General features: G+C 42.0%; 1 protein-coding gene across 1 annotated transcript in view; it reads left to right on the top strand.

The window, feature by feature from the left end:
• The window catches only part of RIPOR2 (RHO family interacting cell polarization regulator 2), an 84,183-nt gene extending 64,359 nt beyond the window's left edge, over positions 1–19,824 (top strand). Inside the window, exons 15-23 of the mRNA XM_061194881.1 lie at positions 16–200; positions 2,442–2,610; positions 5,635–5,770; positions 7,028–7,189; positions 8,135–8,293; positions 10,796–10,998; positions 12,275–12,358; positions 16,137–16,227; positions 19,724–19,824. Coding sequence (XP_061050864.1) covers positions 16–200; positions 2,442–2,610; positions 5,635–5,770; positions 7,028–7,189; positions 8,135–8,293; positions 10,796–10,998; positions 12,275–12,358; positions 16,137–16,227; positions 19,724–19,824 — 1,290 coding nt within the window. The remainder of the gene's footprint in view (positions 1–15; positions 201–2,441; positions 2,611–5,634; positions 5,771–7,027; positions 7,190–8,134; positions 8,294–10,795; positions 10,999–12,274; positions 12,359–16,136; positions 16,228–19,723) is intronic.
• The last annotated feature ends 6,612 nt before the right edge of the window (positions 19,825–26,436 follow it).

Here is a 26,436-nt window from a genome sequence, read left to right as displayed (position 1 = left end):
CTTCTACCTTTGCAGTGCAAGCCAGCAGTAAGCCGAAGCAGGTCTTCCAGTTTAAGTCTTACAGTTGAAAGTGCTTTAGAAAGCTTTGATTTTCTGAACACCTCTGACTTTGACGAGGAGGAGGATGATGGTGGTGAGGTTTGTAATGTTGGAGGAGGTGCTGACTCAGTATTTTCAGACACTGAGACTGAGAAACATAGGTAAGTCTGAAGTTAGCGTCTGCTTCTATTTCTACTGTCATAGCTGGTACAGCAGTTCTTTGTAGCTACCAGACGGGACCTGATACACATCTCCAGGAAGATAAAACCCCCTATACATGAACTGGCTTAACAGTTCCTTTTCATTGTCAAGTACAACTTTTAAATATCATTCACCTCTATTGGTGTTGTTTAAGGAAAATTAAATTGATTTTCTTCCTTATAAATGAAGGGGAGATTTTTGTATGAGTGTGTGTATATATTTATGTGTATACACATACATCATGTAGGTTTCAGTGTCTACAACTTGTCCCCAATGTAATTAATTCCAAATTAAGTAGGCATACCATATTTCTGGAGAACTCTTACTGGATGATCAGTTTGGACCTGGTTCTCCTTGATTTGCATCGTATTTCTAATTCCTTCATTTTGTTAGATTTTGCTTTTCCCACCCCTTATCTCTCCATTCCTTTTGGCCATTGGGTCTTTGCAGTAGATTAAGCTCATCAGTGCCTATATCAAAGCCAGGTTTAAGCCCCGTGGTCCATGTTTTCCTTAGAGCGTAAGAAGAGATAACTGCCACTGGATCTGCAGGCCTCCAGCTGGAATGTGACCTTCTCTAGGATGGGGATGGGACAGGGCAGTGGGAAGGGAGGATGAAGGTGAAATGTTGTCACCTTCCCCATTGGGCTTTCTTGTACCAAACCACGTGTTTAGAGCTAGAGCCCGGGGTCCATTCTGTAAGCACAGTGAACATACTCAGCTCCATCAATTGCTGCAAAAAAAAATACACAAACACTTTCCCAAAGGAAAGGGTGGGTTTCCATCCATCTTTTCTTTTGACATGTTATATACACTGATTTTCAAGTTACAACAAGCTATGGCTGTTCAACCTTCGCACCCACCTCTCTGTGGGTGGTGCTAATATTTTGGAGTTTTGTTGTTCCTGGAGGGTTTCTTCTGCCAAAGTGAAACCAGGAAAAGAAAAAGTGAGAAATAGAATTTATCCTTTGAGCAAACTGGGGGCATAGCAAAGAAAATTTACGAAATGAATGTCATGTTTAAATTATCCTTCTACATTCTACACTGAGATTCTTCTAACTTGATTGAATTTGTGAAATGCTTCTTAAACCAAACATCTTCCTGTATACTTGTTAGCTTAAGCTATTAGATGATCGATCAAGGTCAGATTAAACTTTTTTTCTTCTTGCTATAAGAAGCATTTTAAAAACATCATAGCCTTTGTAAATTTTACAGAACATTGCTATTAAATATGTCTAATTTGATCAGTCTTACTGTATGTCATCAGAGGTATTATGGAAAATTGTGGAAATTGTGTGTGTGTTTTAAATATGTGCTGACTACCAGGATACAAGCTGAATGTTTTCCCCCATGGAGGCAAATGTGAATCAGAGTAAGGCATTCAACGCCTCTAAACTCTGGTGCATGATCTTTTTAAATTGTGGAGACTGGGGAGCATGAAACTAGAAGCCAAAAACCGCCTAGCTGTGTGAACTAGGACGCTCTGGTTAACACCTCTGCTGGTCATTCCTTCCATGTGTGAAATGAGACTCTTCCCTCCCCCTCACCCTCCTGCACAAATTCATATTAAGAATAAAATTAAATAATAGGTGCCACAGATTTATTTTTAAATGTAAGTGCCCATCATGATACAACTTTAGACAGTTCAACGGTGGGCTTCACACAAAGCCTACGAGGCAGAACTAAGCGATACAAATGCCCCTTTTAGCTTTTGTCTGGAGTAGAACATCATGTTTCTTCCTAGCAGCTTTCCTTTCTCCTTTTCTTCAAGTCACAATTGATTTAAGGCCAGGAAAAAGCCTTGACTGATTATTTCTTAATGGTATTGCTCTTGGGAAACCACAGGTACATAGGACAGTTTAATCCCAGAAAATTTGGCAAACCACCCCGTCAACAGAGCAGGAAAGTGCCACAAAATGAGGGCACATTTCAAAAGACTTCTTGGTGAACCAACTTTATAAATGGTTCGTTGTGCTTGAGAAGCAAACAGAGAACTCTAGAAACAGTCTGTTTGCAGGATCTTTTTAATATTAGGCAAATTGGTGACCAGGCTTAGTTATAAAATAGTTTTTGAAAGGTATCTCTATTTTTCAAGATAGGCAAGCGCAAGACTCTTTTCAGTGGGTGGTGTGATTGAGTTGACCTGTGATTTCCAGGCAGAAAGAAACAGCTAACATGTCGCTCACCTTCCTGCTTCAACAGTTACAGATCAGTACACCCGGAAGCCAGGGGGCACCTCAGCGAAGCCCTGACTGAGGACACGGGAGTTGGGACTAGTGTGGCAGGAAGCCCTCTCCCACTGACCACGGGAAATGAAAGCCTGGACCTCAGCATCATCAGGCACCTCCAGTACTGCACCCAGCTCGTCCAGGTAGGACTGGTGATGGCACTGGGTTTTTAGAGCCCAGGTTGTTGATGCACCAAGAATGAATGTGTGCTTCCTTTTTTGAGTTTTCCCAGGAAAATGAGAATTCAGGAATAAGAGAACCATCCTGCTTTGATTTGACCCAACTCAGAAACTCTGAAAGGCATGGCCATGCTCCCTCAACCCTGGGTTTTCTATCTTAAAACCTAGATCTCCAGACTTTAACAGGTAGTAGGTGACATATAATGTGCTCTTGCTTTCAAATCATTTGATAATAGGTGAGAGTAATGTGATTTCTTTTTAGGTGAGGAATTTGCATTCTGCCATCTACAAATGGACTTTGAAAGCCAGTATTATTGAACATATGTTAATATGAACCCATCACATGAGCTAGCTTTCTACCACCTGGACAGCTAAAGGCAAAATGCTCCAGAACATAACCACAGTTTCCCAGATCTTGAATAAGTACTTATTAGCAACAAGAAAGAACATTTTACAGGTATTATCCTCCTCACCAGTTCGCTTTCATTCTGCGACACCCTGGGGCTCACTTTTCTTCTCATTTCAGGCCTGTTTATCACTTAAGATTTTGCCACAGCAGAGCAACTATTTTGACATTCTTTTGTTGCAGGGAGAGTTTCAGCTGTCTTGAACAAAGCATTTTCCCCCAAGCAGCTATTGGTACTTGAATGCTTCCTCCTCACCTGGTGGCTTGTCTTCTCCCAATCTTGTTCTTCTCCCGCTTGCTTGGATGTGTGGGGAACAGGAAAAGAATGTGAAAGCAAATGTATAATGGTTTCAGGGGGGTGGGCCAGGCAAGAAGAGGAGGAATCGTGCTTTTAAGAGCACATGGCCAACTGGAAGACCAGAGGCAGGGTGAGGAGGAAGGACCCCAGGGAGGCCGGGAGTGGGTTAATGTTGCTTTTTTAGTAACACACTTGTGATGAGATGTAGAAGAATCTGCTTCTCCTCCACGAATGTAGACCCTCAAAGCAGCCTCAGACACCTCACGTGCTCTGGGAAACTGGTTGGCAGTTATGACTCTTGCACTAGGTTGGCCAACACCCCAGCAGATTCTTCTGTTGGGCGTTGAATTTACAAGCCAGGTGCTGACAACCAATCTGGCAGAAGGTGAAATTTTTTTTTTCTGACCAAAATGGACAAGGATTGTCGTTGACTTATAGCTATCCTCTATTCACCAAGCATTGGAATGAGATGGTTTTCACAGCTCTTTGTCCTTGGTGAGCCCGAGACTGTGCTGAGCAAACTCCCCGTTCACCTTTTAGGCGTAAAGTCATTACTTTGTGAGGCATGGGAGAATTCTCTTCCATGAAGGGATGGATGTTTTCTCTCAAAGAATAATTGGCATGCAATAGTCAGTGCAGTGTTTCTCTCGATAATAAGGCCTTGGTTATAACACTTCAACTCTTCTGTGGAGAAAATCAACACTAGAAAAACAAGAGGGGAGTTCCTCTCTACGTGGTACATGAGATACTGCCCAATTCATGAATCGTTTAGTAAAGCCAATTAGATATTTAAAATTTAAAAAAAGGAAAAGAATTTGTAGAGACGTGAATGGATCTAGAGATGGTCATACAGAGTGAAGTAAGTCAGAAAGAGAAAAACAAATATCGTATATTAACGCCTACATGTGGAATCCAGAAAAATGGTACAGATGAACCGGTTTGCAAGGCAGAAATAGAGACACAGATGTAGAGAACAAAAGTATGGACACCAAGTGGGGAAAGGAGGGGTGGGATGAATTGGGAGATTGGGATTGACATATATACACTAACATGTATAAAATAGATAACTAATGAGAACCTGCTGTATAGCACAGGGACCTCCGCTGTACAGTAGAAACAAACACAACATTGTAAAACAACTATACCCCAATAAAAATAAAGAAAGAAAGAAAAAAAAAGAAAAACAAAAGAGATAGACCTAAAGATATAGAATAAAAGAGTAAGGGTTAAAAGCTTGATTTCTAATTCACACCCACTCCTGAATCAGTGAGTTTACTTTTTCATTTGGTATATAATTGCAAAGAGATAAAAATGGGCAGTGCATAAGAATCATAATAGCTATAATTATGTTTAAAATAAAGCAGTTATTTTCTACTGTATTTATTTACATGAAAGGCATTAGTACATAATTGCTGCGCTTGACTTTTGAATTTGAAAAATTCTCTTTGCCTTAGAGTCCAAATGCTTTAGACCATACAGGATGGTAGTACAGGTCTGCATCCTGCAGCCATGCCTACCAAGTGAAGGGGACAGGTTTCTGAGAGACACAGAAAGGACTAGAACCTTCAGGCAGCAACTGACTTCTGACCTTTCCCCTCTCAAGCCCGTCCTTATTCTTGTGATCTGCACACAAGTGAAATCACTTGCTATTTATGTGCCCTTGAGCACGTTACTTGACCTCTCTGTGCCTCAGTTTCCTCATCAGTAAAATGGAAAATCAAAAGTTCCCACCTCATTGGATTGTTGTGCAAAATAACACAAACTAATACATGTATAAGGCTCAGACCAGTGCCTGGTACATAGTAAGCACTTGTTAACTATAGTGAGATAGCTTTGATTGTAATTAAGATTATTCTACAGCACGCTCTTAATTTTCAGCTTGAAAACAAGGAAATAAATCAGGCTGTGAAAAATTACTACACTTGTAAAAAAAAATCTTTTTTCTGTTTCCATACCGGAGGGCAACCTAAATATGCCCTTCAAGTTTCAGAGAGGATTTTTAGGTTGACAGTACATACAAGAAAGGTAACTTTATAATAACCTTGCAACCCTACTACTGAGAAAATTCAGGAATTTACACAGGCATGAAAAAAGTTGAAAGCAACAAAAACATGTCTGATTTCAGCAGATGTTGTAACCGGCCTGGAATGAGGAACATTTTCAAACTGGAAGAGAAACGTGTATGAGTTTAACATCCCCACTTCATTCAAAAGGACAAGGTTGAGTGGGGAAAGCTCTGTTGACAACAACGTAATTGACACGGTGGTTTTGCTTGTTTTATCAGCAAATTGTTTTCTCAAGCAAAACCCCATTTGTGGCCAGAAACCTCTTAGAGAAGCTTTCTAGGCAAATCCAAGTGATGGAGAAGCTCTCAGCCGTCAGTGATGAGAACATAGGAAACATCAGTTCTGTCATCGAAGGTGAGCACCTGCAGTTACGCTGCCATTCTTGTAAATGATGACCCCATGAGCCCCCTCCCCTGCCTGCATCTATCCATGGCTTTGTTAGGATGGCAGAGAAGCGCTCTTGGGCTGTAGAGGAAGGTCTCCACGCTAGTGTGGTCGTAATTAATACCATGCTTCAGCCTTCGGAGTCAAAGCAGCAGACGCCTCGCTTTTCCCAGAGGGGCCTCCACCTCCAGAAGGCAGACTCTAGTGTATACACAGAACCAGCATCCACCTCCCAGGCAGTTTCACAGACTTGTTCGCCTGGTGTGGTTCCATCTGGGACAGGTAATCAGAATTGTGCTTGCACCACAGAGCTGGCTGAGACAGCTCCCATAGTGGTTGACTGTCAAGGCAAGGTGCTCTCAAACCCTACTGGGAAAGGTAGAAAAATGAGAAGTCAAAGGCCTTCAGGAGCGTCCCTGGTTCAGAGAGCTTTAGGTAGAGAACTTGACCCAGGAAAGATGCCTTTGAATCTGTGTGGTCTGGCTTACAGGGCTGTTTCCTAAAGACAAGAATCTGTATCGTTTTTCACATCAGATAATCTGTGGAAATAGTGGAAAACTAGGATCTTCTGGATTATCTCCGATTAAGCTTAAAACACCCTGTAGGTTCTTTCTATACATTCCTGCCTCCTGCTTCCGGTCCTCCCAGGAGCAGGTGACCTTGGCAGGTCTCTGAGAGATGTGAAAAGGGGCAGGACATTCAGACTCCTGTCCGTTCCTCCCCCAGGCCCCTCTGCATGATCACAGCCACATGAGTGAAATGCTGACCGTGGCATATGGCTCTTCAATCATTTCAGTCAGAGAGCCGCCTGGGCAGGGTGAAAAAACTCCTTCAGTCATCCTCTGCTCTGTTGCACCCCCTGCAGAAAAGTCTCCTGAGGTTTGAGTCTCTGATCCTGTACATTTTTTGCTGTTAAGTTATAGGAGATGAGATGATTGGACCTTCTCCCAAGGGTAGACCTGCTGTTTTCTATCACCTAAAGCAAACAGCTTTGCTTTTGCTGCATTTTCTTTGCTGCCCAGGCTGGATGAGATCCTCATCTCAACTTCTTTGCCCCCGGGACACCTGCCAACGACAGAGGAATCCTGTAGTCCTGATTAAAAAACAGTCTTTAAAAAAAAAAGGAAGGCCCTTGGTGATGCCTACCCCATCCTCACCCAGGTCCATCTCTTCATCTATTTCTTCAAAACATGTATCATGGGATGGGGGGTTGCTCTTCTATTCCAGCCATACCAGAATTTCACAAAAAGCTGTCTTTGCTGTCATTCTGGACCAAGTGCTGCAGCCCGGCTGGGGTCTACCACAGCTCAGCAGACAGAGTGATTAAGCAGCTAGAAGCCAGCTTTGCCAGAACTGTCAACAGAGACTATCCCGGACTCGCAGACCCAGGTACAGGGCAGCAGGAGCAAGGGAAACATTTCTGTCGTTTGTTTTGAGAGTGAGCGCTAGAGAGGTTCCCTCAACACTTTCCCCGCAGCGAGCCCTGAGAAGGGGCTTACCCTCCAGAGAAAACATCACCTACTCAGTAAAATCGAAGAAAAGAAAGACACTGAACATGTTTTCATTCTGAATATCAGCAGTGACTTTGAAAAGGACTATATGTCTGTGTTGCTATTGAAGTACGTATCCTTTTTTCATTAAAATGTCAGCAATACAGGAGTGTCAAATGGCATAACCACTTGGGAAAAACTGTTCGGCTGTGTCTATGAAAACTAAATGTGTATCCTCCTACCTGTGATCCAGCAATTCCACTCCTAAATGTGTCAAGAGAAATACGTGCTTATGCTCATTTTTTAATAGCAGCTTTATTCACAAGAGCCAGAAATTAGAAACAAGTCAAATGCCCATCAGCAAGAACATGGATAAATTGTAATATAGTCATACAATAGGGTATTACATAGCAGTTTTCGAAAAGAATAAATTACTGCTACAAGCAACAATTTGGATGAATCTCACAGATATTTTTTGAGCAAAAGGAGCTAGATACAAAAAGTACATACTATATAGTTCCATTTATATGAAGCTCAAGAACAGATAAAGCTCATATATTGATAGAAGTTCGATTATTAGTTGCCTATGGTGGGGATAGGTGGGTAACTATAGACTGGAAAGGGGCACAAGAAAACCTAATGGAGTCCTAGCAGTGTTCTGTATCTTGATCCAAATGACAAGCTATACAGGTGTATAGATATGCAAAAATCATCTGGCTGTACACTGATTTCACTTTACAGACTTCACTCTGTCATGTACCACAATAGAAAGACGAATGAGTGAATGAATGAATGATTGATCATGTTTCTTAAAAGCTGCTCCGTATCTTCCCCTTCCAAATAGTGTTTCGCACACTGGTGTCCCAAATCCTGGACCGGGCTGAGCCCCTGCTTACCTCCAGCCTCTCCTCCGAAGTCATCACTGTTTTCCAGTATTACAGTTACTTTACGAGCCACGGTGTGAGTGACCTAGAGAGTTATCTGAACCAGCTGGCCAAGCAAGGTGGGACGCGTTCTTTGGTCACAGTGTGTGGGGCTCAGTTTGGAATGATCCCTGGTCTTTCTAGTCATAGTTTTTAGTGATGGTAATTTTTTTTCCCCCAAGTCAACAGCTGGGCTAAGATTCGCCTTTTAAATGACTTCTGGACCTTTAACATTAGTAAGCCCCTTGGCAATGAACCAGGGATTTGCTAAGCACATCCCAGTCATCCAGCAGGGGTGTACCGTTAACAGGAAGCTGGTAAATGATATAAGACTGCTGTAATTTCTTTCCCTCGTTAATGTATTTGCCACTTGTAGGATCAAGCCCGCAGGCAGTGCTATTTTATGTTGCTCTTTTTGGTGGTGCTTTCATAATACTAAGCAGAAGTGAGGTTCAGAAGAAGGCCAGTGGGGTGACAGATTGGGAAGGGAAAGGAGGTAAAGATGAAAAACCAAATCTAAGGCTTCACATCCAGGGATTGAAGAGAACAGGCACCAACGCAGGGGTGCGGCAATGAAGCTCCTTATGGCCTTCTCATGTGGCCCTTCGAATATAAGAAATAAAATCAGTATCTGCAGTGAGTGAAAACCTCTTTGGGAGTGGAGCCAGGCAGTAAGGGGCTGGTTTCTGGTTCCCAAGTTTGTGCTCTATTTCTCCACCCACGCTTGACAATGGGGCAGTGGGGGGGGGGGGAAGGGAGGGAGTGAGTGGTGTTCTTGGGAGTAGACAGGTTGGCACAGCGCTAGTGGCAGAAACACTTCTGGCCCTGACCCAGACCCGGGCTCAGCCCTTCTCTTTCCAGAACATTAAACCCTGCGGCACCATGTTCCAGCACGGTGATTGGCATCACAGGGAGCAGAAGAAAATCTCCCTCCACCCAAGGCCACTCCACCCTGAGCACGGGCGTCTGTGCTTAGCTCCCACTCCCCACCCCCGAATAGCCATGCTAGCCCAGAGTGCCAGAGAGGGCAAGCCTGGGCAGGAGGCACCTCTGATGGAAACTGAATAATATAGAAATTTACTCAGAAACTTGATTTTTTTTTTTTTTTTTTTTTTTAGAAAATCGATTTAGATTGTGACAAATTTAGAATCAAGAAATGAAGAGCATAACAGAGTGAGACCCTGGGGTCCTAAAACCGCATCCCCTTCCTCCTGTTACACAGCCCTGGAGAATGACCATGGGAAGAACTCTAAGCCTTTGCTTATCTTTTTTTCCCCTTTCTTTATACAAAGAAAAGCCCTTCATTATAAAAAAAAAAAAAAAAATTTAGAAAACATGGAGAAGTATGAAGGAAGAGATTCAAATCACCTATTCTCCTATTTTTAAAATATAATGTGTTTTTCAGTTGCTTGTGCACTGGTTTTAAATTTCAAAATTGTGATTACTCATTATAGAATATTATATCCTGGTTTTTTAATTTGACATTATATCCCATGTTATTAATTCCTTGAAACATTTTTTAGTTTTGTAATATCCCTGCATTTAGATGCATACTAATATATTTGATGATTGTTGAATGTTTAGGTTGTTTTCTGTTACTTATTTAGCTGTTATACATAATATTATCTGGAGACTTTTTACTAGAGTGTTTATTTATAAAACAGTGAAGTTACCAGAACAACCACAACAGGAGAAATAGGAAATTAAAGCAAAAAACTCTTGATCATTCACAAATTTGTTCATGTGTAGAGGATGTGGCTCTATCAATGGAATGTGAATTTTAGGTTATATTTTCCCATCTGCACGGACCAGATACACTCTTATCCTGATGTTTTTGTGGCTAATGGATGCCCATGCTGGATGTCTAGTTAAGGATTAGAGTACATAGAGCATGGTCAATTTGTCCAAATGGAACTCAGAATCCTATTTTTTATCATATTGTCCCCATATTCCAACCGACTGGATTTTTCCATCAGGGTCCAGTTTCCTGAGTGCAGACAGAGAGAAGGCTGAGTCAGGGGTCATTCAGGGTCAGGGTTTTGCCAGGCAAGTATGACTGAAATACAGGGGGCTGGGGACTTCCCTGGCGGTCCAGTGGTTAAGACTTCACCTTCCAATGCAGGGGGTGCGGGTTCAATCCCTGGTTGGGGAGCTGAGATCCCACATGCCTCACAGCCAAAAAACCAAACATAAAACAGAAGCAATATTGTAACAAATTCAGTGAAGACTTTAAAAATAAAAAGACAGTAAAAAAAGAACACTGTAAAAACTGTTTACTTGTATTTTCTTCACTATTATTTTTACAGGTGACTGTTTAATTCATCTCTAAGTTATTATAGTAGCCATTATGAGGTGGAAATCCCCTTTCACTTTTTTCTCATATGATTCTTCATTTGCCTTGATACAGCTATTTGAATAATCTGTCCTTTTCTCACTAATTGGAAACATCGCCTTTCTAATATGCTGATTTTCATATATCCTTGGGTCTGTTATTATGTATATCCTTGAGTCTTATTTATATTTTTAATGAGCATGTTCCTTTACTGTCAGAAGGTGACCTCTGCTTTCTTCTCACTCTCCAGTTTCCATGGTTCAGACTCTGCAGTCACTGAGAGATGAAAAACTGCTACAGGCCATGAGTGACCTTGCACCCAGCAGCCTCCCGGCCCAGCAGGAAATACTCGGGACTCTGGCTCTGCTCTTAACCGGGGATGACAGTGGAGTTAGTGAGGCTGTGATGCTTTACTTGGCAGCAGCCTCCAGAAACGAGCATTTCAGGGAAAAGGTAGGGCATGAAATGATGGACATCAAGGCAGAAGCTTGTTTAATTTTATGCCATTTACTATTAATAGTTTGTCATCTTTTCCTTTATAAAAATAATTTTCTTTCACTTATTAATAATATATATTCTGTAAAATGATTTAAACTGCAAAAATATACTGAAAATAGTTAAGTACCTGTAGGTCCAGCCCCCGGAGAAAACTGTTAATAACTTAGTGTACATTCCTTCAGATTTTTTCTATTTTATCCATGCTAACATGGATAATTATTTTTTTCTTAAATGAGATCACACTATTCTGTTGTGCAACTGATTTTTTAAATGTAATATATCATGGTTATTTTCTTTCCATGGCAGAACGTATCGATCTACTTCATTCTATTTGATGGATAAATGGCATCTCAGTATATGAATAACCCATTATTTTCTTATTCCATATTGATGAGCATTTGTGTAGTTTCCAACTCTGAAAAATATTATGATGAACATACATATGTATGTTCACGCACATGCATTTCTTATGAGTAGATTGGAGTTAAGTCATCAAACTATTGGGTCAAAGAGCTAGAATATTTTTAATTTGAAAAGCCATCACTCCTGATGCTAGGGAAGAGGCAGTTTACCTCTCTTGGCTTTAATTCAACAGTCATCCAGGTATAATAAACATCTGAAATTCAAGCACATTGGGGCCCAGTACAAGCAAGGGCCTCGGTCCTCTGGGAGCCCTTTACAACTTGAACAGTCATTCTAAAAATCAATTCATGTCAACCTCCAGATCAGCTCAAGAAAATCAAACTTGGTCCTTCTTGTCCTTGGGGAGGTCGATATTGAACTCTGAGAAGAGTTTGCTTAACTTTTCTAAGGCATTACATAAGCTAGCATGTGGTGGGATGTACTCACAGGAAGATATTCCATTCTAATGCCATTTTGGCCCAAGAGCATGAACTTCATATTGTTCTTTCCTACAAAGTTCTGATCTTTTGGTAGAATTTGCTCAAAACTCTCTTCTATGGGCCGAATACCGTCACCCCCACTGAAAGAGCAAGACACGAGAGGCCATGTATTATGTGATTCCAGTCATAGAATAGAAGGCATGATGAATTGAGTAAAGAGACAGCTCTTTTAATAAACATGAATTTTAATGGATTTTTTTTTTTGTTCTGAAGGTAGTGCAAAATGTCTTGTTTTATCTGTAGCTTATCTCAGGGAGTAAAAATGATATATACATCTAAAACTACAAACAAATCGAAGTGTCTTCACAGCGTCCTTTCTTCTTTTTCAGGCCCTGCTCTATTACTGTGAAGCCCTAACAAAGACTGACCTCTGGCTCCAGAAGGGAGCTTGCCTGGCCCTGAAAAGCCTGAAGGTAAGGCTCAGCCTCAGAGCCCCTGGCAGGTCAGCTTTGAGACTAAGCCAGGTGCATAGAACAGCTTTCTTTCTGTATTTGGAAGTACCTGCTTTAGCAGCATTTCTCCTCTCCTTTACACTGTATATTAGTTTGGGAGTCCTTTTTGTCTTTTTCTTTAACTGAAGTAGAGTTGATTTACAATGTTGTGTCAATCTCTCCTGTACAGCAAAGTGACTCAGTTTTATACACATATACATTCTTTTTAAAATATTCTTTTCCATTATGGTTTATCCCAGGAGATTGGATATAGTTCCCTGGGCTATACAGTAGGACCTTGTTGTTTATCCATTCTAAACGTAATAGTTTGCATCTACCAACCCCAAATTTAGTACCTAAATGTAACTTAGTTTTGTTAAAGTCAATACGTTTCAGACAGCAATTCCATTTCTCAATAGCCCACAGGAATCAGTTTGCCTCAGAATGACTGTTAGAAAAGTATCTCCCAGGGCTTCCCTGGTGGCACAGTGGTTGAGAATCCGCCTGCCAATGCAGGGGACACGGGTTCAAGCCCTGGTCCTGGAAGATCCCACATGCTGCGGAGCAACTAAGCCTGTGCGCTACAACTACTGAGCCTGCGCTCTAGAACCCGTGAGCCACAACTAGTGAGCCCGCATGCCGCAACTACAGAAGCCCGTGCACCTAGAGCCCGTGCTCCGCAACAAGAGAAGCCACCGCAATGAGAAGCCCGCGCACTGCAACGAAGAGTAGCCCCTGCTCGCCGCAACTAGAGAAAGCCCGTGTGCAGCAACGAAGACCCAACACAGCCAAAAATAAATAAATAAATTAAAAAAAAAAAAAAAAGAAAAGTATCTCCCATCCCAAAAAAGAGATGACATGCTGATTTCATCAGTTTTTCTTGTGTACAAAAAAATAGCAGGGACAAATAAAATTGGCAAAGAAGTAGTAAAATCCAGTGTGCCAATAAACTCCCAAATCCTTCCCAGACAACTCTTTTTTACTAAGCAGCTCATCAATCTTAATTGTGTCAGAGGGAGGTGTAAATGAAAAAAGGGCTGAGAATTGCCAACATTAAAGAGCTTGCCTTTCAGTAGTCAAGATTTAGTGTTTGACCGACCTTAATCACAAAATGTAAGATTAATCATCCTTGAGAAAAGAATGAAAAGGCCACACCTTAAAATTTGCTGAACTCTTGGGTTGGTGCAAGGACCTGCAGGCCTGATGGAACATGAAGGAAGGGATTAACACCTCAAAAGAAAAAGTTAATGACCTGTGAAGAAAAACAGCTCTGGGAAAATTTGCCTTCCTTGTTACTTGGTCACAAAATTACCTTGAGGTGGCCAAAAAAAGCCCAGAGTGGTTGCTGTGTACTTGGGTGCTCTCCTGATATACAGTGACAGGTCGGTGATGATAGCTCTGATATAGAGTTAACATAAATTAAGACATGAGGATAAGTGATCTGCACCAGTTTTTGTGGATTTACATGCTGTGAAGCTTACCATAAAAGCTACAGTTTTAGGACTTCCCTGGTGGCCCAGTGGTTAAGAATCGGCCTGCCAATGCAGGGGACACGGGTTCGAGCCCTGGTCTGGGAGGATCCCACATGCCGCAGAGTAACTAAGCCTGTGCGCCACAACTACTGAGCTCACGTGCCACAACTACTGAGCCCACGCGCCTAGAGCCCATGCTCCTCAACAAGAGAAACCACCACAATGAGAAACCCGCGCACCGCAACGAAGAGCAGCCCCCGCTCACCGCGACTAGAGAAAGCCCGTGCACAGTAACAAAGACCCAACACAGCCATAAATAAAAAAGTAAATAAATAAATCTACTAAAAAAAAAAAAAAAGCTACAGTTTTAAAGTCTAGCGTATCCAGAGTCTGGGACCACCAATTCCTCTCCTTTACCTTTTTCTCCTAGAGGATAGGATCCTTTGGGCTGACTAAAAGACCTCTTTCTAAACCATCTGCAGCCCCCTAGCTCCTGAAAGGGGCTCCATGCAGCATGATGTGAAAAACAGTGCAGACTCAACCAATCAACTCTTGTTAACTTGTCAGGGAAAAAAAATTTTTTTTAATTAATGATAGCAAACAGACAGCCGACATTTTTCTTTCCTATTATCAAAATGAAAACAAGCTTGAGAGGTCAAGGTCCTCAAATCCAGTGGCCCTCCAATTTTAGGTTCCCCATCTGTCTTACTGGGCTAAAATAAACCATAGTCTACCCATGCAGCTACCATTTCATAAGCCTACCTTTCTTCCAGAAAAGAAAACTGTAATTTGTTACCCAATATCAACTCCTCAAAATGACAGGAAGAGCATTTTATTTCATAGCAGGCTCTCTTTCGACTACCTGCCTTCAATACTGGTGTTTGTAGAGACACCTGCTGGGCCCTCTTCTCCCTCTGAGTCCTCCCTGGGGAAACATGAACGCCTACGTTTTCCATCATCATCTCTATGCTAATAATTCCTCGTATTTCCAGTCCAGGGCTTCCCTTCCCATCTCTGATCAGCTTGCTCTTAGGTATCTCCCCTAGGAAGTCACCTCAAACTCCACCCATCTCACCCCCACCTCTAGTCTCTGGTATCTTAGTGGATTGTACACCCGTCTCTCAGTAGCTCAGGCCAGAAACCTAGGAGCCATCAGTGACCCCGCCCTCCCCCTCATCCTCCACATCCAACCAGCCTCCTCAGCCTGCGGATCCTATCTCCTTAGTAGCCGGAATTTGTCCACTCTTTATCCCCACTCTATTCACCTGGATTCAAGCTACCTTCCCACTCGTCTTTCTGCCTCCCTGCAGTCCATCCTCTCCACTGCAGTTAGAAAGCTCAGAATAAAAGACAACTCCTTCTTAAAACTCTTACATGGCTTTCCATGATCTTAGAATGATGTCCAAAATCTTTAATGTGGCTTATAAGCCTCCCCTCGATCTGGACCCTGTAACAAGCTATTCCCCTTACCTAGAATGTATTTCCTTCTCCACACCCCCAAACACTACACACACACACACACACACACACACACACACACACACACACACACACACACCCTACCATGTGCCCAAACTTGATTAACTCCTCTAAGATATCACTTCCTCCAGGAAGACTTCCCTGATCAGACCAGGCTGCATTTCCCAGTCGTGTTCTGCCCTACCACCCTGGCTCAGCCTATCATTCATCATAATAATTAGTTTACTTGTTTCACGGTCTGTCTTTCCACCAGACTGTAAACTCCTGAGGGCCAGGACCATGTCATGTTCCTGGCTTGAGTCTCCCAGACCCTGTGAACTGCCTGGTTCACAGAGTGCTCAGTAAATGTTTGTGGAATAAACAAAGAGAAGAATTCCCATCCTTGATCTTTATTCCCCTCCTCTATTTTAGTATATAGACTAAAATTAGGAATTCTTACATTAGAGCTGTTTTGGAGGGAATGAGATACAGTAGAAAGAACTAAGAGAATTGGATTCTATTCTGGAAAAGCAGCCTGGTCACTTCACTTCTCTGGGCCTGGAGTCCCCTGTGAAATAGGAACTTAGCTGATCATCAGAGCTCCCACAAGTACAAATCCTGGCCTCCACCCCAGGAAGTTCTAATACAGTGTGTCTGGAGTGGCACCCAGGAATCTGTACTTTTACAAGAGCTCCCTAAGTCATCTTGATACTCAACTAGGTTTGGGAAGCCCTGGGTTTTTAAGGTCCCTACCAGCTACGAAACGCTAAGTCTCAAGTAATCCCACACATAAATGTCAGAACACTATTTTAACTATTTTCTCCTTGTAGGCTACTGAAAGCATTAAAATGCTGGTGACATTGTGTCAGTCTGATACTGAAGAAATCAGAAACGTGGCCTCGGAAACTCTCTTATCTCTTGGTGAGTTTTTTTTTTTTTTTTTTTTACATGATTGTTTATTTCTGACACCCTCAAAGGGAATGGTAAGGAAAAGTTTCATGTGCCTTGTTTTAGCAATTTTTCCCCTATAGGCTATCGGCTCACACTTATACACACACACACACACACACACACATACACACACATACAGTATGACTGATCAATTTCCATCTCACCCCAGCTCCTCGTTCTAACTATCTGGATGTTGAGGGAGAAGGTTGCTCTCTGGAGCCTTTCTAGCTGGTTTCACAGTCTGGGCACTATTTGGAATCAAGAACATAGAAATCAAACTGTCAAGCAGAGGTCAGAGTCAGGAATCCAGGTTGGATTGCCAGGTCGGGGTTGGCACTACCTGGAAGACAGTGATGGGTTCCCCAGGATGCCATGATCCCCCACGTACCACAGCCTCCCCCAGACTCTCAGGTTAACCTCTGATTGCCCTGTGGGCCTATTGCCCCCGAGCCCCGACACCAAAGAAAAGAAATGAAGTATTTATTTTTCTCTGGACTATCCAAATAACCCTTCTCCTTCACTTCACTCCAAGTATAAATACTATACTCCTCAAAGTCCTCAAATATAATCCGCTCAGTAATACTAGTTGGGAAAAAGCCGCTGCCCTAGTGTGACTCTAGTAGCAGTTTAAGAATGTAAGGAGGACTCTCATGGCACTTACAGTCACCGTGGCAATCACACTCTTTGTTCGGTGCTCTTTCTTAGGGTTTAATAAGGCTTCATTCTGCTGTTGATATATCATGCAACGCATGGAAATCTTAGCCAACATATGTGTGTTTAAAGGATAAAACAGTAATTCCTCACGGCTTGCTTTAGGCATAGAAATTATTTAATTCCCTAAAAATGTGCCCAGGGTATTATTAGTTTGAACTGCTTTTATCCTTTAGTGTCCTGAAATAACAATGAAGGAAGGCATAGCCAGCAACACTGCTCTTCCCACTGTAACCTGAGGAGGCTCATCCCTGTAGATGATCCAGATCCAGTTCAGCTGCACAGACAGCCGTATCTCCAGGGTTGGTCATCACACCTGCTTCACCTTAACTCTTTACGGATGTGGCTCCCCAAAGCCCCCATAGCCCACCACGCCACCGGTTCATGATTCTCAACACTAGATGCCCATTGGAATCACCAGGGAACCTTTAAAATACGCCCGTACCTGGGCTCCACTTCCGATGATTCTGCTCTTGTTGGTCTGAGCTGGGCCTCGGCACTGGGATTATTAAAAGCCTCCCAGGTTGAGAACCTCTGAGCTCAATGTTATGAATTTCCTTTGACCCTAAGACACAAATACTGGTGTATTTTTATCTCACACAGACGACTGAATTAATATAGTGAAAATAGTATTTTTGATGGGAATTGGTAAAAGATACTCTATGATAAAGGGCTGAGGGTTGTCACAGGGAATTCGAGGGGCTCCGAGCAGCCACTGTTTACCAACCAGTATGGAATTACTTCAATATTTGAACCCAGAGCTGTCCAGTAGACCCCTCTGTGATGATGGGGCTGCTCTGTATGCACCGTCCCAGACGGCAGGACGTATTCACACGTGGCAGCTGAGCAGTTCAACGTGGCTATTATGCCTGAGGAATTAAAGTTTAATTTTGAGTAGTTACCATTGAAATGTAAACAGCCACCTGAGGCTGGTGGCCTCTCTGTTGGACACAGCAGTTTTCACCGTGGCTCTGGCCGTTCCAGTGCGTCCCGGCTGGACCTCAGTCTTGTTTGGAACCACACTGCCTGACACCCCAAAGCTCAAGCTCTTTCTCCTCCAACACCCTGCCTACTTCACAGGGCTGTTAAACGGACTAGCAGAGGAGCCAATGCAGATCCAAGCCCCTGAAAACTGAATCTTAGTAACAGTGAGGTGCCCTGAAACCCCGGCCCGGGTTGTGTCACTAAAGAATATTGGGTAACACGTGCCAGGCACTGTTTTGAGGGATCTACATGCATTAGCTCATTTAATCCTCCTGAGACTCTATGAGGGACAGTTAATCCCAATTTACAGAGGGGCACACTGAGGCATGCTAGGTTTGCATAACTCACCCACGACACCCAGACCCAGTCAAGCACTGCAATGGAATCCTGACCCTCTAGGTCACCTGGATGCTGTAGGTTACTGGAGGAAGAACTGAAGACCTCTAAATTGGAATCTCCCTGTGAGCAAACTAGGAACTAGCCTGGTATTATTGGGTTTTTAAGTAGCATTCATTAGCCTAGGCATCCACAGGGGTGTGTGTGAGCGGGCAGAGAGTATGGTATAAATGTGCTCCTCCCACTATCGTCAACCAGAAAGGCATTGCTGTTAATGTTTTATATCCAGGGTTTTGCATAAATATTTTGTTTCAAATAAAGGGTTCTACTCCAAGGTAAGAAAAAGTTGGAAACTATTGAATTAGGGAAAAAATAGCGTTTGCCTCAGAAAAGTCAAGGCATGCAGAAACAATCAACAAAAGAATCTAAAAATTGATGGCTTTTGCTTATAGAATAGTTCACTACAAAGTTCTTTTAAATACACGCAAATCTCTACTTTTGTATCTAATGTATTACTGAAGAAGTTAAATGTACTGAAAATAAAAACAACCAAAAACAGACTTTTGGTTTATTGAAAGGCCTTTATATCCAATAAATTATACATATATAGAGGCAATATATTATAAAATCCATGATTACACTCCTTTTCTAAAACCCACTAATATCAGTGTATTTCCAGCATTTCAAGGAATCTTTTCTTCTGTTTTTCTTCACAGTGAACTTCTGATTGAGCACAATTAATTATTTGCATCTTTGTCTCATTTGTATTAAATGTATGAAAGCCTGTTTCTTATCACTAGTTATCTGTACTTCATTTTCCCATTTTCTAATCATTTTTTCTTAAATAGGAAAAATGGAGTAAAATATTCAAATAATTTGCAAATACATGTTGGCTGTTCAAGATGGTACTACTGATAGAACCGGCCTAGTTGTTGGCTGGTAGACAGCATCACTACATGTGTACAGGGCAAAGAATAATTTTTTAGCAGAAGTTTGAAAGCCTAAACTTGATTTTATGACAGATCATTTGGATGTACCAATATCTAATGTATAAAAGTGAAAGTTATGTAAAAGTTCAATGCACTGAAATCAAGGACTAGCCATATTGAAATCGCTAATGCACTTAAAATATAATCCATATAATTTCTCAGGAATAAGTCTATTATGTGAAGTTATTGACATCAAATGCCCATAGGACGTCTACTGTGTTTCACATTCTTTTAGTCTCTGGCATTAGCTCAAAAGTTCTTGGTTGTTCTAAACATTACCTAGAAAACAACATAATTAAGAATAGCCAAAGATGACTTTTCCTCACCTAAAGTCAACCTTAGCAAAATATAGCGACCCCTACCTAAACAACTGGTATTAATTTATTATTCTGAGTGATGAATAAAAAAGTTCAAACTGGTATTCATTTTTGATGCTCTATATCCAGGAGAAGATGGGCGGCTGGCATATGAACAGTTGGACAAATTTCCTCGAGACTGTGTTAAAGTTGGAGGTCGTCATGCAAGTGAAGTTGCCACGGCCTTTTAATTACAAGTTAACTCTGCCTAACAGCTGTCTTAATAAATGGCCCTGTTAATCAAGATGGTGCTGTGACTTAGCTCGAAGTTGTTGAGGTTGTCTGGAAATTTAACATGTTATGGGAGGAATTCAAAATCCCCTTTTACAGTACTTATCTGCTTTTCCTTCAGCCAACAGAATAGGGCTATGTATATTTCAGTAGATTACATGGTTGATTGCGTCTGACAATACTTAGTAAAAGAGTCTGTCTTATCTAGTGTGTATGGGATTTTAAAACAGCCGTCTTTATACATTTTTGGAAGTTCTTCTATAAGCTTGAAATAGTCACATGATACTTTGATAAATATCATATGCCTTGCAGTTTTTCCTCTGTTGTGTTCTCAGGGTTGAGTGGCCCCTTTAGCTACCTAATTTTACCTTAAGTGCAAAGCAAAAAAAAAGATTTCTTCAAGTAAAAGTTTGCCTGCAGAACCTGGTAAAAGGACATATTGTAAGAGTTTATATATTTTTTTAATTTCATTTTTTCAAGCCTCCACTATTTCTCTTGTTTCTTTTGTCTATCGTGAAAATTCCAAAGGCATGTTTCCATTATGGTAAAAAAGATGGGTAGATCACTAAAAACTACCTTAATAAGATTATACCCATACTCATTTTAAAAAGATACTCAAAACTTAAGCTTTTTTTTTTTTTAAACAAGAGCCATTTTATAATGATACTTTTACAATAGAGGTATTTTGCTGCTAAGACAAATCAAACCGAGAAGTTTTCAGACAGCTGTGATTAATTCAGAAAGTTATGATGCTTCTTGAAGTAGAAGAACATAGAAGTTGGAGGAATCCTAATGGGGTGGAAGCAGAGGGTCATTAACAGTGGTCTTTTCTTCTATACAAATTACCGTAAGGTTAGGAAGAAGAATGCCCTGAATGATCGTCACTGCCCCCAGAGAAATCATTCATCACTGGATAGGATCCTTTGGCCAAACAGTTAAACCAACAGCTCCCATATTTCTTCCATATCAGGATAGCAAGTCCTTTAAATAAAGTACAAGTCCATTCAGTAGCTCTTATTAAATAACTTTTCTTCCTCTTAAGCGTGTACAAGGTGGGATATGCCAAGATATCAAAATATGTGTGAGTGTAATTTGAACTGTGGAATATCAACTGTTCTCTGAATGTGCTTATATAAAATATCATTTAGATGTCATTTTAAATATTTACATTTTAGCAAGACCTTTAAAAACAACTCTTATTTCATTTTAAAGTGAAAATTGTCAGGCTTCCTGGCAAATAAGTTCTTTCAACTGTGAAGTTATAATGTATATATATATTTGTAAATTTATAAATATTATATATATGCATATATCTTTCATTTTAAAGGTACATTGTACAGTCTATAGTTAGTATGTATAGTCTACAGTCTCTGTTAAATGGTTGAAATGATTCTTTTTATAGAAAGTCAAATCACAAATGTTACAGAGTTGTTTGCTTTGTTGTTTGGGGTTTTTTTTTATTTTTTGAATATTGCATGAGTACTTCCATATCTTTTGTATTCACTTCTGCATTTTATTTTTGGTTGAAGGGGGTGCTTTTAGTTTTGTGGCATTTGTATTCGTCACTCTTTCAATCATGTAAGTTAAAATAAAAATTATTTTTGAATTACTAGTCTCCTGTTCAGAGTCTGGTGTATTTTTTTCACATGCCCTTCTTGAGTTGGTATTTACACAACACACTACACCTCATTCTCAACTTGAGTTTATTCTTATCTTGAAATTCCTTTATCCATACATGAGGATGATATTTACTTCTCAGATTTGTTGTAATGCTAACTGGAGAAAAAGAGCTGCATTTCATCATATCCCTTCGTCTGGAACATATTCCTGTGCCGCCTCATTTTGTCTAAGTTGCTATTGGTATTTTTATGTCTGTGGTAGGTTAGTTACGTTTCTCGGCCTTAGAGAAGTGGCCTTCCGTAGGAGGCTCCTATGTGTCCCAGCAGTGCACTCCTCTCTTGTCACCCAAGCTGTACGCTCTGCGGCTTCCCCCTAAGAGGGCTGCGTGGGTCCTTCTTTTGTGGCAGGCTGACTATGTGGGCCGTCTGGTAGGCTTGGTTGGCCCCTAGTCTGGTGGATAGCCAGGCCCTGCCTTGTACAGATGCTGCTGGCTGCTGTTTAGTGGGGCCTGGTCACAAGGTAGCTGGTGGTGGAATCCTTGGGGGCCCTGAGGCCAGTGCTGGCTCACTGGTGGGTGGAGTCAGGGTCCCGAAGAGTCTGGGGCTGTTGCCCACCCACTGGCAGGTGAAGCCAGATCCTGGGGTTAGTGCTGGACTACCGGCAGGCAGAGCCAGGTCCTGGAGTCTGGCTGCAGGGCCCAGGGATCCCAGAACTCCTTTCAGATCGTTGGGGAGTTGGGGATGGCGGTTCCTGATACAGTTGGGTATGGGGTCCAGGGTGTCCAGGAGGCTGCGTTGGCCTGCTAGTGGGCAGGATCAGGGCCCAGCTGGTCCCAGGGTAGGGTCTGGCCTGTGGGATGGTGGTTTCCTCTCTTCTGGTGTCTGACCCCCTGGTGGGTGAGGCTGGTCTGGAGACTTAATGCAGGCTTCCTGGAGGGAGGGGCCAGTGGCTGGCCACTGGTGGGTGGAGCTGGGTCTTGGCCCTCAGGTGGGCAGGGCCGTGTCCAGAGGTGGGTCCAGAGGCAGCTGTGGGCTCTTTAGTCTTCAGGCAGCCTGTCTGCTGATGGGCGGGGCTGTATCCCCGCCCCCCCCAGGTCTTAAGGATCCAAGATGTCGGCCGCCAGGAGTGTTCGGGCAGCTGACTGTTCTCTGCCGTCCGCGTCTGTGTCCCCAGGGTGAGCTGCAGCTGCCCCACCCCGCCTCTCCAGGAGACTCTCCAAGACCAGCAGGTAGGTGTGGCCCAGGCTCCCAGCAATTAACTGCTTTTGCCCTGGTCCCAGTGCGCATGAGATTTCGTGTGCTCCCTTTACGAGTGAAGCCTCTGTTTCCCCTGTCCTGTGGGGCTCCTGCAATAAAGCCCCGCTGGCTCTGGGGCCTCGTCTTCCCAGTGCTGGAACCCCGGGCTGGGAGCCTGACATGAGGCTCAAAGCCCTCACTCCTGTGGGAGAACCTCTACAATGTATTTATTCTCCAGCTTGTGGGTCAGCCGTCTGTGGGGGGAGGGGGTGTGGAATTTGATTATATTACAGTCCTCCCCTCCTACCCATTTAGTTGTGGTTCCTTCTTTAGGTCTTTAGTTGTAGATCTTTTCTGGTAGGTTCCAGTCTTTTGCACTGATGGTTGTTCTGCAGATAGTTGTGATTTTGGTGGTTGTGAGAGGAGGTGAGCTCAGGGTCTTTCTGCTCCCACGTTTTGGCCTCTCAGTGCATGTGTTTGTTTATCACCCAAAGGTCTTAACTTTGTCTTCCCAACGCCAGCCTGCGTAAACAGTTTCTTTAGGAGAGGTACCTAATTGAAGAAATCTCGATAGACGCGTGCACGCCTTGCTAATGCCAAGGTACTGCTTCCATCACGGGTGGCTTTCCTTGCTGTAGTTACTGCAGGTGGCCATAACATAGAGCCTGCACCGTTTCCAAACTAAGCTTTTTTGTTCTACTTTGTGATAATGCCTTGCAATGCCACCGTGACTGCAACTCTGCAAACCCCATGTCCCAGAGCTGCGTTTCAGAGTTGTGGTATCTATGAGCAGAGACTGTAAGCCCCCTGAGGCTAAAAAGAGTCTTTGTTTATTTGTATATGTTCCCAACCCAAACCCCCACCAGCATCATCACAGAGAAGCCCCTGACATTCAGCTCTGAGAGTATTTACCAAGTGATTCATTAAATACCAGTGATTGCTTAGTTACTGAGTCAGCAGTAAAAACAATTTCCCCTATATGGTTTGTTGCTGTACTGCTTAACTGAATTACCTTACTTACTTTATAAAATTATAAAGTAAAATTGTAAACCAAAGTCAGCAGAAAACACCAGCACTTCTCACTATATCAGAAAAACAAATTAGTCAAATAGAAAAATAAATATTTTTATCCCTGAAATTTTCCTGGGGACATTATCTCTTATAAAACAAATATGATGGATTTTGAGAAAGTTCTAAGTACACTTTTTGCAGGGAACAACAGTTGTTTGCTAAAAACTAGTTCTCTAACTTCTCATTTATTCAACAAGTATTTGTTGCATACTTAACTATAAATGAGGTATGCATATGCCAGGGACTGTTCTTGGCAATGGAGCTATAGCAGTGAAGAAAAAAAAAAAATGAGAGGACATAAAAATCCCTACCCTTGCGGGGCTCCTATCCTGGAAAGAGGAGACAATAAGACAGAGAAAAGGAAGGAATTCCCTGGTGGTCCAGTGGTTAGGACTCCGCACTTCCACTGCCGGGGGCCTGGGAACTAAGATCCCACAAGCTGTGCAGCACGGCCAAAAAAAAGACAGAGAAAAGTAATGTAATTGCCCAATGTTGGCGTGGGAGATGTGATAGGGCAAAGATCACAAGTTTCAAAGAGAGTGTTCAGGGAAGGCCGAATAGAAAACTACATTTGAGGATGGCCTGAGGAACTGATGGGATGAGTCAGTCATGTGGATATGTGGATATCCCTGGGAAGAACATTCCGGGCAGAAGAAACAATAACCACAAAGACCTTAGAAAGGGACCATGCTTGATGTTTTAGATTTTCTCGTAGCCACTAGAAAAGAAGTAACAAGAACAGGGAAAGCTAATTCTAATAATATGTTTTATTTAACCTAATATATCCAAAATCTTTCAACTTGTAATCAATATAAACATTATTAATAAGATATTTTACATTCTTTTTCTCATACTAAGTCTTTGAAATACAGTATATATTTTACACTTACAGCACATCTCAATTCAGACTAGTCACATTTCAGGTGCTCCATAGCCACATGTAGCTAGTGGGTACCATATTGGATAATGCAGGTCTATGTTTCCCCAATTGTCCCAGTAATATCCTTTATAGCATACACACACATACACATGCTCACACACATGCATGCACACACGTAGATACAGGATCCAGCCATGGGTTACATGTTTAATTTAGTTGTCATGCCTCTTCAGGTTCTTTTCTTTATTAAATTTTTTTATTGATTTACAATGTTGTGTTAGTTTCTGAATCACAGCAAAGTGATTCATATATATATACATATATATATTCTTTTAAAAATTCTTTTCCATTATGGTTTATTACAAGATATTGAGTATAGTTCCCTGTGCTATATAGTAGAACCTCGTTGTTTATCTATCTGATTTATAATAGTTTCTATCTGCTAATCCCAAACTCCTAATTTATCCCTCCTCCCACTTTCCCCTTTGATAACCATAAGTTTGTTTTCCATGTCTGTGAGCCTGCTTCTGTTTTGTAAATAAGTTCATTTGTATCATATTTTAGATTCCACATATAAGTGCTATCATATGATATTTTTCTTCCTCTGTCTGGCTTACTTTACTTGGTATGATAATCTCTTTGTCCATCCATGTTGCTGCAAATAGCATTATTTCATTCTTTTTTATGGCTGAGTAGTAGTCCATTGTCTATATGTACCACATCTTCTTTATCCATTCATCTGTAGATGGACATTTAGGTTGCCTTCATGTCTTGGCTATTATAAATAGTGCTGCTATAAATATTGGGGTGCATGTATCTTTTCAAATTAGAGTTTTCTCCAGATATATGCCCAGGAGTGGGATTGCTGGGTCATATGGTAACTCTCCTCTTCAGGTTCTTTTACTCTAGAACAGTAATGGGCCCCCCCTTTTTTTTAAACTTCCACACCTTACTATATTTGAAGTGTACAAGCAAGTACATTTTGTAGAATGTCCCAAATTTGGACAGGGTGTCTAAATATCTACTTTGAAAGTAGAGCCAAAAGGATTTGTTGATAAATTGGAAATGAGATGTGAAACTGACAAAAGCCAAGGATGAATCCAAAAAGTTCAATGTGAACAACTGGAAGGAAGGAATGCCATCTTCCAAGATAGGGAAACTGAGAAGCACGAGATTTAAAGAAGACCAGGGGGCTTCCCTGGTGGTGCAGTGGTTGTGAATCCACCTGCCAGTGCAGGGGACATGGGTTCAGGCCTGGTCCGGGAGGATCCTGCATGCCGCGGAGCAGCTGGGTCTGTGCGCCACAGCTGCTGAACCTGCGCTCTAGAGCCTGCGGGCCACAACTGCTGAGCCTGCATGCCATAGCTGCTGAGGCCCGTATGCCTAGAGCCTGTGCTCTGCAACAAAGACAAGACACCACAGTGAGAAACCTGTCCGCCGCAATGAAGAGTAGCCCCCACTTGCCGCAACTAGGGAAAGCCCGCGCACAGCAACGAAGACCCAATGCAGCCAAAAATAAATAAATTAATTAAATAAATTAAAAAATTAAATTAAATTTAAAAATAATAAAGAAGACCAGGAATTTTGCTTCAGGCATGTTAAGTTGGGGAAGCCTCTTAGACATCCAAATGGAGATACCAAGTTGGTGATTGAAAGTAATTGTGTTTGGAGTTCAGGTGAGAAATCCAGTTAAAAATATAAAATTGGGAGTCTTCAGCATGTGAATGGTATTTAAAGCCATGAGACTGGTTTGTTTCCTCCAGGAA

This window comes from Eubalaena glacialis, chromosome 7 (assembly GCF_028564815.1).
Source record: "Eubalaena glacialis isolate mEubGla1 chromosome 7, mEubGla1.1.hap2.+ XY, whole genome shotgun sequence".
Lineage (NCBI taxonomy): Eukaryota > Metazoa > Chordata > Mammalia > Artiodactyla > Balaenidae > Eubalaena > Eubalaena glacialis.
The sequence above is the reverse complement of the archived record's forward strand: the minus strand, read 5'-3'. Positions and strand labels throughout refer to the sequence as shown.